The following is an 18,248-nucleotide window of genomic DNA, read 5'->3' as shown; positions in this document are numbered from 1 at the left end:
GCACGTTCTTGATTATGCGTTTATGGATGATATCGACTTCCACAAAAGGTAAAATACTTGTTGTTACTTTGTGATAGTGTTCTTCTTACATAATCGTTTACGTAAAACTGGTTTTTAAACACTGTTTATGTTACAATCGTTTTGCGAAAACTCTTGAGTAATCGACTCTTATGGTTCTCAGCAACAGGTGAGATCCCGGCTGCGTTTGGAGACAACAGGAGGTTGACAAGAGCTGATATACTCTCACTACGTCCTAGGAGTCACACAAATTGGATGGTGTTTGAATGCTGGTCTCTACTCTTGAATTATGTCGAGAACAGCAAAAGAGGCACAAGGGCAAAGCGAGGGCCAACCATACTTTTCTTAGGACTAGGTCACATGGTAAGTTGCATCGGTGTTAAATGTCCGCTACTGCTCAAGAACATATGATTCTTTTACAAGGGAAATCTAACCCTTACATTTTTTTTTTTTTTTTTTTTTAAAACTACGATGCTCTCTCTGGTGTGATGCGGGGAGGATAGTGAATATCGATATAAAGAACGAGTTGTTTGAAATTTGGGATAATTTCATCAACGCGAGCAAGGCAAATTACGGACTTGATGCTTCGAACTTATTTTTATACCTTGTTTGGCTGGCTATCACTACTTATGTGTGTGTATTAATTTCCTCAACAAAGAGATTAGTGTGATCGACAGTCAATCGTATGCTAAGTGGGAGTCTTCATTCACTTACAACATCGCAATAAAAGCGTGAAAGTCCCCCGAGTTGTCGAATTGTATGTTTACGATTTGATTTGATTTGATTTCAATTTCAGTGTTACGATGTCATATCTTTAACGTTATTATGTTGTTTCAATTATTCTTTGTTACACCTATCTTTGTAACATTGTTGATTACTCGATTTCTTAATTGATAGTAAAAGGAAATTAATGTTCTGCTTTACGACAGTAGGTTGCATGAGTGACTACCTGGACACAAAGGGCGACGTGAGGGTAATCGAAATGCTCCACTATCCTGTGGTAAATGTGAAGTTTAAATGGCGAAAACGGGCTTCCGTATTTGAAGAGTCACTGTATCACTATGACAAATCCGTCTCAATTTTTTGGATATGCAAACAAGTCTTCTTTGCTCAACAACACATTTTATCGGCGGGCATGTGCTTCCCAAATCGCTGCATGTTTGCTCATGGTCGACATCAACAAAATACGGCTGAATTGTTGGACGCTGTTGAAATCTTCAAAAATCAAAGAAAACAATCTGGCGAGATATAGTCGCAAGGAGGGAAGCGGCTAGAATGCTCAAAGGGAAGGCAACGGAAGATGAATTGGCAGACAAAGAACCACCGATTGAGAATGAACCGAAGCCACTCAACACCGAAATGCACATACTTCGTTTTAAAGTGAAAATCAAGTGATGTACTCTAAAACAATGTTACTTTGACAACGTAATAGTGGTCATCATAGACAACAGTGGAACATATTTTCGAATATTTTGAAATATATTACAAATAAGTTTGTTCTATAACATAACTTATTATATGCGAAATTCATTTACTATGTTTCAGAATGATGTGGTGACAGATTTCAAGAGTGAAACGAGAAAACATAATTTGACGTTTTGAATTCTTCACTCTTACAATTTATAAAGCGCACTTCATAGGGAATACGAAACATGGGTTGGATAAGTTTCATGTCCGATTTTGTCTTTGGAATTCAAATATTAACTGTTTGTTTAAAGCGATTAATTTTGAAAACAGTTTTTAAAATGTTAAGTGTTTTTTTTTTTTAAACAAAATAAGTCGAGACAAAATGAAAATATTGTTACTGTAACACTGTGATAGTAATAAATGAAAATTATAATAAAAAGATGATGACGCTTTGAATTCTCCACTCTGCAAAGATTTATAACTGGACTTAATTATGGGGAACATGCACGTGGTTAACATCAATCATCATTTAAAAACAGTTTTCAAAGCGATTAATAAAAGTGGTTTTTAAAGCGATTAATTGTTTTTTTGTAAAATAACTGTTTTGTTTTTCACAATTATCTATAAATAATATCATTGTAAAAAAGCACAATTATGTTATTCTGTAATGACGGTTTTTGACGCTTTGAATTCTACAATCTGCAGTTATCTTTCTAAAATGCTTTTGCACTTTGTTCAAAGTGACGTGTTTCAAGGCGATTATTTTTTTTTTTTTTTTTTTTTAAAAACTGTCGGTTTTTTGCAATTATCTATAAATAATCTCATTTTCATTCAACATTTACACTTCATTTTCTAAACATTTTTCATAAGCCAAGAGAAATTCAAAGGTTTTTCATGTCTAATTTTTTTAAATCTTTTGTAATATTAAAAACCTTGCTCTAATTGAGGGAAAACAGTTTATGTTTGTTTATAAATAGATTTTGTTTTCTCTAATTTAGGGAAAACAGTTTATTTTTCTGGTTTAATAGGGTTTTTTTTTTTTTTTTTTTTTTTTATTGTTGCGTGAGAAAAATGGAACGAATTCAAAGGAAACTAGAAGACACCAAGTTTGAACTGGAAGAAATGACAAGGCATAGAGATTCATTACTTGAGCAGGCTATATCATCTGATACTAAGGTAATAGAAATGGTGGAATGAGTACAAGTGCTTGAAAATGACTTGAACAATGCTGAAGCTCATATCAAGTTTCTGATGGCGGAAAACAAGTGTATTGGGAAACAGACTAGAAGAAAATAAGTCAAGAAGTACACTCAAACCGATTTAGACCGTCAATTTCTCCTTGGTGTTACAGCTCTTAGGGAGTCATATGCTAAACTCAACCCTTCGATTAACTAGAAGTGGCCTCTTGTTGTCAAAGCTATTGAAGAGATGGAAGGTTACAGGAATAATCAAAAGGGAGTTGCTAGAGGGCGAAAGCGTGTTCATTCTCCTCCCGTGAATAAACGACTAAGAAGGGAGTAAAAGATTTAATATTTCCTTTATTTACTGTTACAGATTTATGCTTCTTGTGATGACTTATATTTAAGTTAACTATCACATTCTTCTTGTTTCTAAGTGTTTCGTTTGTAATCAGTGTTTGTAACTCTTGTTTTTAATGAATGACATCTTAAATCGGTTAATTGTCCAATTTACTATTTGAATTGTGGTATATTAAATTGAACAACGATTATGTAACTATATTTAAAATTGTCAAAAAACGCTCCTAAAACGGGACGGTACCGCCTAATCCAACCCTAAACCCTTTTCCTTAAACAAAGCTTGTTCGTAGTACAACAGTGTTACAGTAAACCTTAGGGAAGTTTTAGGAGTCAAAACTAAACCTTAGGGAAGGACAGGTGATACCCTGTCGTGGACGGGATTTAAATTTGGGGAAAAACGCTCCTAAAACGGACGAGAAAAGGGTTTAGGGTTGGATTAGCGGAACCCGCCAGCGAGCCGCCTAATCCAACCCTAAACCCTTTTCCTTAAAATATCGTGGTACGAAAAAAACCAAAACTAAACCCTAGGGAAGGACGGGTGATACCCTGTCGTGGACGGGATTTAAATATGGGGAAAAACGCTCCTAAAACGGGGGAAAAGGGTTTAGGGTTGGATTAGGCGGACCGCTTCGCGAGCCGCCTAATCCAACCCTAAACCCTTTTCCTTAAACAAAGGTTGTTCGTAGTACAACAAAGTGTTACAATAAAACCAAAACTAAACCCTAGGAAGGACGGGTGATACACTGTCGTGGACGGGATTTAAATTTGGGGAAAAACGCTCCTAAAAACGGGACGGAAAAGGGTTTAGGGTTGGATTAGGCGGCACGCTTCGCGAGCCGCCTAATCCAACCCTAAACCCTTTTCCTTAAACAAAGCTTGTTACAAGAAAAACCAAAACTAAACCCTAGGGAAGGACGGGTGATACCACATCGTGGACGGGATTTAAATATGGGGAAAAACGCTCCTAAAACGGGACGGAAAAGGGTTTAGGGTTGGATTAGGCGGCACCGCTTCGCGGAGCCGCCTAATCCAACCCTAAACCCTTTTCCTTAAACAAAGGTTGTTCGTAGTACAACAGTGTTACAGTAAAACCAAAACTAAACCCTAGGGTAGGACGGGTGATACCACATCGTGGACGGGATTTAAATTTGGGGAAAAACGCTCCTAAAACGGGACGGAAAAGGGTTTAGGGTTGGATTAGGCGGCACGCTTCGCGGGAGCCGCCTAATCCAACCCTAAACCCTTTTCCTTAAACGAAGGTTGTTCGTAGTACAACGATGTTACAAAGAAAAACCAAAACTAAACCCTAGGGTAGGACGGGTGATACCCTGTCGTGGACGGGATTTAAATTTGGGGAAAAACGCTCCTAAAGCGGGACGGAAAAGGGTTTAGGGTTGGATTAGGCGGAACCGCTTCGCGGAGCCGCCTAATCCAACCCTAAACCCTTTCCTTAAACAAAGCTTGTTACAAAGAAAAACCAAAACTAAACCCTAGGGAAGGACGGGTGATACCCTGTCGTGGACGGGATTTAAATATGGGGAAAAACGCTCCTAAAACGGGACGGAAAAGGGTTTAGGGTTGGATTAGGCGGCAACGCTTCGCGGAGCCGCCTAATCCAACCCTAAACCCTTTTCCTTAAACAAAGGTTGTTCGTAGTACAACAAAGTGTTACATAAAACCAAAACTAAACCCTAGGGTAGGACGGGTGATACCCTGTCGTGGACGGGATTTAAATTTGGGGAAAAACGCTCCAAAAATGGGACGGAAAAGGGTTTAGGGTTGGATTAGGCGGCACGCCGCGGAGCCGCCTAATCCAACCCTAAACCCTTTTCCTTAAACAAAGGTTGTTCGTAGTACAACGGTGTTACATAAAACCAAAACTAAACCCTAGGGAAGGACGGGTGATACCTGTCGTGGACGGGATTTAAATTTGGGGAAAAACGCTCCTAAAACGGGACGGAAAAGGGTTTAGGGTTGGATTAGGCGGCACCGGAGCCGCCTAATCCAACCCTAAACCCTTTTCCTTAAACAAAGCTTGTTACAATAAAAAACCAAAACTAAACCCTAGGGAAGGACGGGTGATACCACATCGTGGACGGGATTTAAATTTGGGGAAAACGCTCCTAAAACGGGACGGAAAAGGGTTTAGGGTTGGATTAGTTGGGCAGCTTCGCGGAGCCGCCTAATCCAACCCTAAACCCTTTTCCTTAAACAAAGGTTGTTCGTAGTACAACAAGTTACGATAAAACCAAAACTAAACCCTAGGGAAGGACGGGTGATACACTGTCGTGGACGGGATTTAAATTTGGGGAAAAACGCTCCTAAAACGGGACGGAAAAGGGTTTAGGGTTGGATTAGGCGGCACCGCCGCGCGAGCCGCCTAATACAACCCTAAACCCTTTGCCTTAAAATATCGTGGTACGAAAAAAACCAAAACTAAACCCTAGGGAAGGACGGGTGATACCCTGTCGTGGACGGGATTTAAATTTGGGAAAAACGCTCCTAAAACGGGACGGAAAAGGGTTTAGGGTTGGATTAGGCGGAGCAAGCTTCGCGGAGCCGCCTAATCCAACCCTAAACCCTTTTCCTTAAACAAAGGTTGTTCGTAGTACAACAAGGTGTTACATAAAAACCAAAACTAAACCCTAGGGAAGGACGGGTGATACCCTGTCGTGGACGGGATTTAAATTTGGGGAAAAACGCTCCTAAAGCGGGACGGAAAAGGGTTTAGGGTTGGATTAGGCGGAACCGCTTCGCAGAGCCGCCTAATCCAACCCTAAACCCTTTTCCTTAAACAAAGGTTGTTACAAGAAAACCAAAACTAAACCCTAGGGAAGGACGGGTGATACCCTGTCGTGGACGGGATTTAAATATGGGGAAAAACGCTCCTAAAACGGGACGGAAAAGGGTTGAGGGTTGGATTAGGCGGAACCGCTTCGCGGAGCCGCCTAATCCAACCCTAAACCCTTTTCCTTAAACAAAACAAATCGTATAACAAATTGTATAATCTTCATTCTTTGTAAAACTTAGGAAATATGCTCCTAAAACGGGACGGAAAATGGTCCTAAAACAATATGTATTGGTGTATAAAAAATTGTAAGTGCTGTATAAAATGTTAACTATGATGTAGGACAATGGAATGACTTTTTACTGTGACATGTTATTGCCACAGCAAGACACAATTCTACTTTTTATTTTTACTTGTGACATATTATTGTCACAAAGAACACAAAATCCTACTAATTATTGCTAAGGTCACAATGTTACTTTGTAACATCATAACAAAGTATCAAACTTTTTCTTTTTAGCTTTCTCAAAGCTACTACATCAGCTATGCGAAGAGGGCATGTTCTCCTGTCGTGGGTAACTCTTTCTTTGCAGTATGCACATAGCCTCTTTGGCTTGGCTGCTTTTTCAATGGCCTGTTGTTTAGCTGACTTCAATCTTTTTCCACTGCCCTTGTTGCGTGCTTGTTCCGGAGGGTGGATAGTGACTTGAACGACGAGCTGCAGCCAACAAAGATCTCCATCTCTTGGTCTTTTGTAAGCGGTTCAATACATAACTTCTGCCGGAACTCAACTAGGAGGGATGCTAACTCTTCCGTGTGTTCAACAGGTAAAGTTTTGAGAACACCAACAATCTGACGGAACTCTGACCATACGTTGCACAAATGATCATATCGACGTAGCCATATATGAATCCTCAATGACATTCCCATTCGAATCAAGCACGGAAGTAAAACAAAGCAGGTTCTTGTTTATCATGGTGACAATGTTACTTTAAGAAATTATGGATACAATGTTATCAGAAAGCAATTACGTAACAAGTCAAAATCCACATGTAATAATGTTTTCGAATCAAACCTGTTCGTTGCGTGTGTGTTATTTAGCCAACGATCTACAATGTACTTGCTTGGTATTCGTCCAATTCCTTTGCCCTTGTACACCCACAAAATATGCCTGCAGAGTAATCCAATTCTTTCAACAGTTTACACTCGCATACGCATCATGCTTCTAAGGTCCAACCTCACCTTGAAAATTCATGCATCTCAAAGATCGATTACATGAATTATGCGCAAATGCTCCTCCTTCTCAAAGTCATCAACACCACATGAATCGGCCGCCATTACTTCTTCTTGAAACACCTTGAACACAGAATGTGTGTATATAATAGCGCCATGCTTTTCTATAGGTAATTCTGTCTTAAGCTCAGGGAATGAGTGGTCGTTGTTATAATCATCGCACCTTCGTGTATAGCGCTGACTTCTTTGTCCATAGCGATTTGGAACCTGGTTTTAATGCAACAAGGATTCGGAACAAATTATTTATGTAACAATGAAACAATGGTGCTTGTAACATACACTTCTGTTCCCGGCATCGTAAGGAATGAAAAAGAGGTGTTTACCTCATCCAAAATTCGACCAGTGTACCAAAGTGATTCTCATAGCGCTTGAAAAACGAATTTGTACTTTCTCGATCGTGTGTTGTTCTTAATATGCAGCCCAAGGCAAGGTCACGATGGTAGGCGGAATCCAATGGTGTCTGTAAGTCGAACATTGTAGTCAACCAATCATTATCTTCCAAAATCGAAATCAAATGACCTTCCGCCACTTCTCTTCGAACTCCGACGGCTCCATATCAGGGTCCCAAACAACAGCGTTGAAGCGAGCAAGGAAGTCCGTGTCTCTGCAGAGTGTTGAACCAACTTTGTCCGTGATCTTTTGTGTAATATGCCACATACAATAACGATGCCTAGCTGTCTTGAAAACGAGAAGGAAAGCCTTTGTATGCCAGGCATAATGAAACAAAGAAGTCGAACGTGATATTGACCAGTGATAGGGAAAGAGCAAGTGAGTAAATTATATGTTAGTAATTTAGTTACTGATGACATTGTTATTGAATAACCTTGTAAAAGAGGAAGAGATGGAACAAAGTGGTAGTTGGAGTCGAAAAGTTGGGGTACAATAATCTTAAGTAAGTCTCATTCTGATAACATTGTCACACTATTACCTTCTTTATGCCAGGGCATTGATCCGTGATCATGAATCGTGCTCTTTTTGTCCCATGGCGGTCAAGAAATCTTTGAAAGGTCCATTGGAAGGAGATGTCATCCTCGTGTAACAGGAGACAACCGGCAAACAACACCGACTTTCTGTGGTGATTAACACCTGTGAATGGTGTAAAAACCATATCATACTTGTTGGTTCCGTAAGTAGGGTCAAGCTAACACATCCCCAAAGAATGAGTAGTTTCTAATACATGTAGCATCAGCCCAAAAGAACTTTGTTAGACGGTTTTGCGGATCAACATCATAGGCGAAGTAGAACTGGGGTTGGGTTGCTTTGAGTTTCTCGAGTCGATCGATGAAAAGGTCAGCATCTCTTAACCCAATGTAGCACTTGATATCTCTTTGAAAGTTCTTAAAATCTATCAATGTAGCACCGATATTTTCATACCCATTGACAAGTTCCTTAACCTTGTCTAAAGGTCAATCCAAATAATATTCAACTTGGAGTTGTCCAAGATAAGCGTCTTCTGGAACATATCAAGGGATCGTGAAATCTTATCGAGATCTCTGTTACGGAGAGAGGTGAGACGATGATTGTGGACTTTAGAAAACTCGTCAATCATAGCTGGGCCATCAAGGCCATGTAGAAGGGCAAATCTGACGTATGCTCGGCATCCAATTCTTGTGATTTTAACTCGCCGTAATCAGCTTTACTAGTGGGACGAACCATCACCCATATTCTCATCATCCTTGGTTCTGGGACGCTGTTTCGGTTTAGATTCCCTGAACCCTTGACGGTTGCAGACTACGAATTTTTGGTGTGCAACACCACCTCGTAGTGTTTTCGTACTGTGCCTCCGAGGGGTAAATCCGCATGCCCGAGCATAAACCTCGTAGAACTTGATGCCAGCCTCAAGGGAGGCGAAAACTGCACCAATGGTAGGTCTAAACTTGTGCTCAACCACACGCATCCAGCGCTCACCTCCATTAGGCGTGTGAGACAGAACAAGCTGATTATTTGGTTGAGGATTGGGTTGCTCTTGGACAATTGGCGTAGAATGGGGTTGAGTGACAAGATTTGAGTCATGTACGAAAAGGAAAATACGAGTATTAGTGACCTAAAATACAACGGTGGTATTACAAAGAGTAACATTGTTACAAAGATACTAGTACTATGACAATGTAGTGACATAAGGATGGACGGGAGAACATGAAATATGCGAAAGAGGTGGGACTACAATTTAGAACAAGAAACTAAAGTACAAAGTGAAGTAAATGTGAGAACAAGAGGACATCCAGAAGTGGGACATCATATGTTATATGTGCAATGGAAATGAATATATGTGATTGTGTTACAGTGACATTGATATTGTAACAAGCTGAGCCTGTAAGCATTGACAGGAGAACAGGAATATACAGACAGGGGAACAGGAATATACAAGACAGGAAAAGAGGTCAAATATAATGAAATTTGACCTAAATTGAACGAGAAAATCAACAAATACAAGGATATTGGACCTAATATTTAAGACAAAAGCAAGTAAGAGTAGAATCAAAGGAAAGGAGACCGTAAATTGAAGTAGAAGTGAACGGATTTCATTAAAATTGAAGCAAACAAAAATCGATTAACCTAGAAAACTGTAAAGCAACAGAATAAAGACAAATATAATCAAAATTGACGGAATGTGACTATAAAGCAACTGCGATGGTAAGGAGAAGCAGAGGAGAACGTAAATATGAAAATTCGATAGGAAAAACAACAAATACAAGGAGATTGCACCTAATATTTAAGAGAAAAGCAAATACGAGAATAATCAAAGGAAAGGAAACCGTCAAATTGAAGTAGAACTGAACGGATGTCATTAAAATTGAAGCAAACATAAAATCGATTAACCTAAAAAACTGAAAAGCAACGGAATAATGAAATTGCAATAGCGAATAATCAGCGACATAGAATCCAGATGAAATCGCGAAAAGGAAAACTGAAAACGAAAGGATTACGGAAATTACCTGTTTGCATGTTAATGTCGGTAGAATCTGCATCCATTGTAGCAACGAGAACCTGGAAAATGCAGGCGAATTTGATTGATTTGTGAATGAATTGATGAAAGCGAGTAAAGAAAAGGAACCTAGGGTTTGTTTGCTTGATTCATAGATTATTTTGACTTACAGAGAGAGATAGAGAAAGCGAGGGAAAGAGACGGATGAGAGAGAAAGTGAAACCGAATTATGAGGGGAGGTTTGAATTCTTAGCTTTTATAGGTTTGTTATAATTTACGAGATTTAATCTCGGCCATTGATTAGAGTAGATCTAATGGATGAGATTAAAATGCTAGACTCATCTAAGATACCTAGACTCACTTGATGCAATTTCTATATATATATATATATATATATATATATATATATATATATATATATATATATATATATATATATATATATATATATATATATGTTACAATAATTGCATTCATGTTTAAGTTGGATGTTGTTAGTGACAATTAGGATGAACTAAGAAAAGATTAATTAAATAATTATGCGCATCTTTTGTTATAGATTATTATTAATTTGGCAATGTATTCGCCAGTAGTTAAGCAATAAGTTGGAGTAAAGATTAATTCGAATATCTTATATGATGTGATTTGCTAGTAATTAAAATTTTGTTATTTATTCAATCGTTAATTCATGTTGGAAGCGATAAGTGTTCTATATTACAATATGTGTTTCATGGTTTTGTGGCATTATAATAATGCATTGATTGTTCCTATTTTTAGTATTCCAAACTTCGAGGACGAAGTTTATTTTTAGGGGGAAAGAATGTAATACTACATAAATTTTGAATTATTGTTTTGATGAGATTGATGTAGTTGATAATCGAAGTTGCTTAGTAATGTTGAATGGTGTGATGTTGTGAATGTTGTAGTTGTAGTTATGGGCGAACTTCGGGACGAAGTTCATTTTAAGGGGGGAAGACTGTAATACTCCGTATTTTGATAATAATTTATGAAAGTAATTTATGTAAATTAATAATTGATTAAATGACATTTCTAATAATAATTACAAGTAAGGCGATAATTAATTAATAAATTAATAATCTAAGTCGGGAATTGGGTTAAGCTTATAAGTGGATCTTGGGCCGTGTGCCATTGGTAATTGGACTGAAATTTATTAAATTACTGTAAGTGTAATCGCGATTTATATCGGGAATTAATAATAATATAATATAGAAAAGTAATAATAATAAGTTATGGCAAATAATAAATTAGTAAATATTTTATGAGGAAATCCTATTTATGGTAAGATTAACATATATTATATGATAATAATAATATAATAGTAATAGCAATTTCTATACTAATTAGAATAAGGTAAATTATATAGTTTTCTAATTGACCTCGCATTCTCTATAATCCTACCCTATAAATATCCTATTAAATCTGATAAATAAATCACAAATTAAGAGGAGGAGCTTTTGGAGACGGAATTAGCAAGCGATATCAATAGGTAACAACTTTTAATCTCGTTTTATTTTCTTATACAGCTGAATGTCAGACGATCTTAAGACACTTAGAAACTGACCCAAACCTTGACGGAATTAGACCAAACTTTGGGAAGTGGTTCGTGGGGTTGCAAGGGTTGGAATGGGTGTGGTGGTGGTGTCTAGGAAGGCCTAGGGTGGCGGTGGCAGGTGGCTAAAGGTGGCTGGTCAGGGAGGTGTTGTGAGTTGGTCGTGGGGTTTGGGATGGGTAATTGAACCCTCTAATGGTCGAGTCTTGACCTGGGCATGGTAGGGTTGTGATGGGGGGAGGTATTCGACCACCTTGGTGGTGTCTTGGTGCCCGGAGATGGTGTTTTGCGGCGGTGGTGGCCGGAAAAACGTGAGAACAGGGGAGGGGTTTTAAGGGGATTGTTGGTGTCGTTCTGGGTGGTTGTGAGCTGCCGTGAGTGGTCGGGTCAGTGGTGGGACCACCGTGGGTCAAGGGAGACCACGGTGGTGGCCACGGGTGGTCGTGGTGCCGGTAGGATGGTGAATTGGTTAAGTTTCGTTGTTCTCGTGTTGGGTTTTCTGTGGCTGATTAGGGCGTGTTAGTTGGGGTTGCAGGGGGTGTTTCAGGTGGCGGTTAAGGGTTGTCGGGGTTGGCCTAGGTGCGGTCTAGGTCGAGGCATGTTGGGTGGTTCTGACGGTGGCTGGAGGTGGCGTAATAGGTGGGTTAAAGGAGGGTGTCTGAGCGGGGGTGTTACACGGGTTGCCTTGGTGGTGGGAATGTTGTGTTTCTTGTTACTACGTGGTTCTTAACCACGTGATAGTGTGGGTTTACATGTTGGTTTATTTAATTTTGAGTCGGGTTTACGTAATCGTTAACACGGGAAAATAATTAATTAAATTAAATTATAATTAATTAAATTAATATAATGAATTGAATAATTAATAATTAAATTATAATAATTACTTGTCTAGGTGACGGAGTTGTGAGAAGCTGTGTTAATTGGATTTATATTTACTCGGATTGCGTTATTGGAATTTGCTGACGAGGTAGGATAATCTACTCAACTATATCTGTTTTCGTGTTTGATGGATGGATGTTATTGGAAGGATGATTGGTTTATGACTGCTTATTTAATAAAGTTAATTTAGTGAATATCATTGTTAATTGATTGGAGTTGTGTATATTTTATACGATTATATTGTGGAATGGTTTATGAGAATTGGGTGCCCCAGGCTTAGTCTGCGTGGATAACGTGAGTGGTGATTGGACCGCCCCCAGGCTTAGTCTCGTGGATAACGTGTGTGATTAATTGGAAGGCCCCGGCTTAGTCTCTGTGGATAACGTGTGTGAGTATTTGGACTGCCCCAGGCTTAGTCTCTGGTGGATAACGTGGACAGTTGATGTCGAGATATGAGATGTGAACAGTTGAGGTTGGAATTCGGCATGTTGTCAGTTGTGAGATTATTATAGATTGGTTATTTTAATGTATTTTATCCTACTCAACCATTGGTTGACGTGTTTGCTTCTGTGTCAAAATAAAATTGATGCCTGCTTTAATTGATGGCATCCTGTGGTGAACCATTTAATATTTCCTATTAAATGGGGAGCGATTTAAATAGCGAGTTTTGAGTTAGGCCTGACTTGGGAGCATTGGGAAGAGAGCTCGACTTGGACCATAGTTGAAGTCTAGATCACATAGAACAATTTATATCACTTTATTTATTTCCGCTGCGAGTTGTAAATATTTTATATTAAGTTTTAGTTGATTAAATTTGTAATAAACATTTAATCGTTAAAGTTTTAATTTAAAGCACTTTGGTTTGTTGTACTTTGTTATTCACTACCTCGGGAAATCGAGATGGTAACAGTCCTATTTATTTGGGAATGTCTAGCTAAAGGCTCCCGAATAAATGGGGGTGTTACAATTACATCTTGAGAACATCAGGTTAGTCAGGCTAAGTTAAAGTCTCAATCTTTGTGTCAGGCCTGGGGTTTGACACTGCATAAGGCCGTAAGGGTTATAAGTTGCAGGCTTGGGTACGGGTTGGATAAGATGGCCTCACATTTTATGAGTATTGTGCAAAAGTTATCCATTTTAATTAATACATGATTTGCACGGGCTTAAGACTAATTTTATGTTGTTCATATGATTCCGGAAAATGTTATCATATATTTTTTTAGTGATATTATAAAAGTCAAATTTCGTAGCCAAATTTCGTGTAAGTTGGTATAAACACGTTCATATAATCATAATTAAATATTAGTTATCAATACTTTATTAATAAATAAATAAGTGTTTCAATAATAATAATTTAAAAAAGCAAACTCGTGCAATTTTCACGGGTTATTGCACGGGTTTAAAATATTACTAATCAATCCATGTATTTCATTGTATATGAGCTTTTTAAAAGACTCTAATTTAACCAATTAATTGACAAGCTTTAACATTGTGATGTTACACCATGCGGAAAGAATTATTTTTCTCATGTTAATTTTATTTTATACACGCTTACGCTGTGTAATTTTTATCGGATTATTATTCAAATTAATTTATATAGGCCCAAAATGTATGCCTTCGTAAATTCATTGAGGTTGTACAAGCATAATTAATTTTTAAGATAAATAATAATCAAACAATAATTTTGAATATGACTTCCTAGAAAATGTAACTATTATGGATTTATGTTTACATAATTGTATCGTAACAAAACTCAAATAACAATTGCGGGTTTAAGACTGGTAAGATAGAAACATAATGCATTGAAGTTAGGAATTGAAGAGGGGTGTTATTTGACCCACCAGTATGGATTTGAAGACGAAAATAGCGATGTTAAGAGATTGGATTAAGACAGAAAAAAAATCAAAGTGAAATAATTGGGAGGCCCAATCCGGCGAAAGAAGAGAAAGCTAGGGCATAGGAAGACGCCACCCTTTTTAAACATGAAAAAAAGTTGCCTCTTCCATAATTCTCTCTCACTTACTATCACGCAGTGCCCCTATTGAACCGCCGTTATCTCTCTTTCTCTTATTTCTCAATCCATTTCCGCACTCAGGTTTACTCTCTTCATTCATCTCAACCCATTTATCTTTCTACTTTACTTGTATGCTTACTCTATTTTTTTTTTTTTTTTTTAATTTTTTTTTATTTATACATGTTGATTATGTTAAAAAAGGGAGTTGACTTTGTATATGCAGATTGTTTTTTTTTTGTACGATTTCAGCTCATCTATACTTGTCATTTGTTTTTTTTTTCCTTATTTTCTGGAGGAGAGGGTGTGAGGGATATCTGATGATATAATATCAAATATGGGATATCTGGATGCTCCTTTGATATTTGTTCTCCAAATATTGAAATCAGGATTTAATGCTTGTGCTCCTTTCAATGGAGTTATCAAGTTTGGCTTTTCTGTAACATTTTCTTTTTCTCCACTTTCGTTTAATGTAGAAAACTCATTCAAATCAGGATTTAATTGCTTGTATTGTTTATGAATAGTTTCATCCTTAATGCTTTGGAGGAGTGGGGCTCGGGATATCTGTTGTTGATCTTTTCAAATATTGGATATCTCGCTACCCCCTTAATATTTCTTTCCAAATATTGAAATCAGGATTTAATGCTTGTGCTCCCTTCACTGGAGTAATCAAGTTTGGCTTTTCTGTAACATCAGTTGTGTGTAAAACTAATTACATCAGCTGTTGTTTTTGGTCGTTTCTATTTCTATCAGCGTTCTTGCGATGTGGAAATTTGTCAAGGGAGTGTACTGTTGTTTCTCTACTTAATTAAAGTTTATGAACTGTTAAATAAAACCTGTGTTTAAAACATCAATGATTTTTAGCTTTCAACTTCTATGCTTTTGCTTTTTGTAATGCTTAATGTTTTAGGCTGTAATGCCTAATTCGTTGTCTTTTACTCATTAAGTTACTCACATACCGTTTCATTTTAGCCCTCCATAATGTTCACTGTTATCGAGCGTGGTATTTTTTTATTTTAATCAGACAAATTTTTAACTAACATATAAATGTATGGAATTCAATAACAGGGCAAATAAAGAATATGTATTGAGCTGAACCTGAAGGAGTGAGTAATATTGAAAAATCTGCATTACATAACTAAACATTCCCTTTCCAATGTTTTTTATTGTGCTGTGCGTGCGACCAAATTAGGAGCATCTGACTATTATTTTCTCTGCTTGATTAGTGGCGGAGAAAATACTCTATCAGATAATATACTGAAAGATGCTATAGCAAATGGTGCCTCTGGACATGCTCATTCCTTAAAACCTATGGAATTTTGCATTTTCTCGTAGATTCCACATCTTATTGTTATTACTATGGAATTTGACCTCCCTAAACAGCTAGACCCCGTTTAGCTGTTTAATAGAGTATTGAAGATGTTTATTCTATATTTCTTTCTGAGAGAAACTGTGAACTCTCTCTTTTACACTGTTTTTTTAATTACATTTTGTACATGCAGTCATGGCTGCTGCACCAGAAGGTTCCCAATATGATGCACGTCAGTATGATGCAAAGATGACTGAATTGTAAGAACCCGTGGTTTTACTTTGTATAATAAACTTTCTGTACTTGCACCATCTGATTATAACCACCTCACCTTTTGACAACAATTTGATCCCTTGTATTATGTTTACTTTGCAGACTATCAGCTGATGGTGAAGACTTCTTTACTACATATGACGAGGTCTCTGATAGCTTTGATGCTATGGGATTACAAGAGAACCTGTTAAGAGGAATTTATGCATATGGTAAAGTAGAATTGTCAAAAGTTTAAAATGACTTTTAGTTTATTCTGCGACATTTAATTAATAAAAATTGTATAAAATCCAATAACGAAGCAGTTAGGGGGTAGATAGATAACGCTCACAAAATACTGTGTGAAACAGTCTTTTAAAAAATGTGTTGAATGCTTACTTATTTCCATCTATCTCATGTACATGCTGTGACTTATTTCCATCTATCTCATTTACATGCTGTGTCATACTGTCAACCTATCTCGTTATACTATTTTATCACTAAAGAATTTCAGTTTTGCAGGTTTTGAGAAGCCTTCTGCAATTCAACAAAGAGGAATAGTTCCATTTTGCAAAGGTCTTGATGTTATACAACAAGCTCAGTCTGGAACTGGTAAAACAGCTACCTTTTGTTCTGGCATCTTACAACAACTCGATTACAGCTTAGTTCAAACCCAGGCCTTGGTTCTGGCACCAACTAGGGAACTTGCTCAGCAAATTGAAAAGGTTATGCGAGCTCTTGGTGACTATCTCGGGGTTAAGGTCCATGCTTGTGTCGGTGGAACTAGTGTCCGTGAGGATCAACGCATACTTCAAAGTGGTGTGCATGTTGTCGTTGGTACCCCTGGTCGTGTTTTCGACATGTTAAAGAGGCAGTCACTTCGAGCTGATAGCATTAGGATGTTTGTGTTGGATGAAGCTGATGAGATGCTTTCCCGCGGGTTCAAGGATCAGGTACGTTGTTAAGAAGCTGATTGTAATTTATGATATCAACCTCTTGAGACATTTTGTTGGCATGATTCTCTCATATATGAGATGGTTGCATCATAAGATTTATAACTAGATTAATCCATATTAAGGGATAAACTTTTTCTTGATTTCATTTTTTAGTCGGTTATTTGGTTATATGGTTGGTATTTTAGATAGTTTGGCTGATCTCATATGATAATTGCTGAGATGGATTTTTTTTTATATATGGATTCAATTTAAACTTCTACAGATCTATGATATTTTCCAACTCTTGCCTCCTAAGATTCAAGTTGGAGTGTTCTCTGCAACTATGCCACCAGAGGCATTGGAAATTACCCGAAAATTCATGAACAAGCCTGTTAGAATCCTTGTAAAGCGCGATGAACTTACATTAGAGGGAATCAAGCAATTCTATGTGAACGTGGACAAGGAAGAATGGAAGCTTGAGACTCTATGTGATCTGTATGAAACCTTGGCTATCACTCAGAGCGTCATTTTTGTCAACACGAGGCGCAAGGTGGACTGGCTTACCGACAAGATGCGAAGCCGTGACCACACAGTGTCAGCCACTCATGGTGACATGGACCAGAACCAAAGAGATATCATCATGCGGGAATTTCGGTCAGGCTCTTCCCGTGTTCTTATCACCACTGACCTCTTGGCCCGTGGGATTGATGTGCAACAAGTGTCGCTTGTGATAAACTATGACCTCCCTTCTCAGCCGGAGAACTATCTTCATCGTATAGGAAGAAGTGGGCGATTTGGGAGAAAGGGTGTCGCCATTAACTTTGTGACAAGTGAAGATGAGAAAATGCTTGCAGATGTTCAAAGGTTTTACAACGTAGTTATTGAAGAGCTTCCTGCTAACGTTGCTGATCTCATCTGATAAGTCATTCTCATTCCTTCATGAAAGTTGACACCGTTCTTTTCACTCACTCCCTTCAATCGTATCTGTGACGAGCTTTTGAAATTTTACCAAATTTTAGACAGTGAATTCATTCTTGTTATATGACTGGTTGTTTAGCCATATTTGCTTGTTTTTATTTTTCTGTCATCTTGCTCCAGGGGGAAGAGTGGGTGTCGGCTTGTTGGTAAAGGTGTAAGTTGGAAAGTACACTGGGGGATTACGGTTGGTACCTTAAATTCATACTAAACACCTTCTAAGGCTCTGATATACTTTCGGTCCCGATTATTTGTTTACCTTTGTTTTTGGTTTTGGTTGATGATAATTTGCTACGTGTGCTTTTGGCCCAAAGACCTAGAGATGAAGAGACAATTTGTAGTAATTGTTG

General features: G+C 37.9%; 2 protein-coding genes and 1 non-coding gene across 3 annotated transcripts; 2 read left to right on the top strand and 1 right to left on the bottom strand.

Annotated features, from left to right (window-relative positions):
- Positions 1-6,226: 6,226 nt before the first annotated feature.
- Positions 6,227-10,017, bottom strand: LOC141651803 (protein FAR1-RELATED SEQUENCE 5-like). Its single transcript, XM_074459499.1, has 9 exons — positions 9,981-10,017; positions 9,234-9,355; positions 8,698-9,088; positions 8,222-8,443; positions 7,973-8,130; positions 7,564-7,743; positions 7,027-7,251; positions 6,872-6,922; positions 6,227-6,469 (listed from the first exon to the last, which is right to left on the bottom strand). The coding sequence occupies exons 1-9, from the start codon at positions 10,015-10,017 to the stop codon at positions 6,227-6,229; spliced, it is 1,629 nt and encodes a 542-aa protein (XP_074315600.1).
- A 4,320-nt stretch (positions 10,018-14,337) lies between these two features.
- Positions 14,338-18,156, top strand: LOC141653606 (eukaryotic initiation factor 4A-9). The gene is made up of 5 exons (XM_074461434.1): positions 14,338-14,514; positions 15,933-15,999; positions 16,115-16,221; positions 16,511-16,941; positions 17,207-18,156. The coding sequence occupies exons 2-5, from the start codon at positions 15,935-15,937 to the stop codon at positions 17,840-17,842; spliced, it is 1,239 nt and encodes a 412-aa protein (XP_074317535.1). The 5' UTR covers positions 14,338-14,514; positions 15,933-15,934; the 3' UTR covers positions 17,843-18,156.
- LOC141654094 (small nucleolar RNA snoR98) lies at positions 14,772-14,878 on the top strand. The gene has a single exon (XR_012547669.1). It is a non-coding gene; the product is annotated as a small nucleolar RNA snoR98 (small nucleolar RNA).
- Positions 18,157-18,248: the final 92 nt, after the last annotated feature.

This window comes from Silene latifolia, chromosome 4 (assembly GCF_048544455.1).
Source record: "Silene latifolia isolate original U9 population chromosome 4, ASM4854445v1, whole genome shotgun sequence".
Taxonomy (NCBI): domain Eukaryota; kingdom Viridiplantae; phylum Streptophyta; class Magnoliopsida; order Caryophyllales; family Caryophyllaceae; genus Silene; species Silene latifolia.
This window is presented reverse-complemented; position numbering and strand designations above follow the sequence as displayed.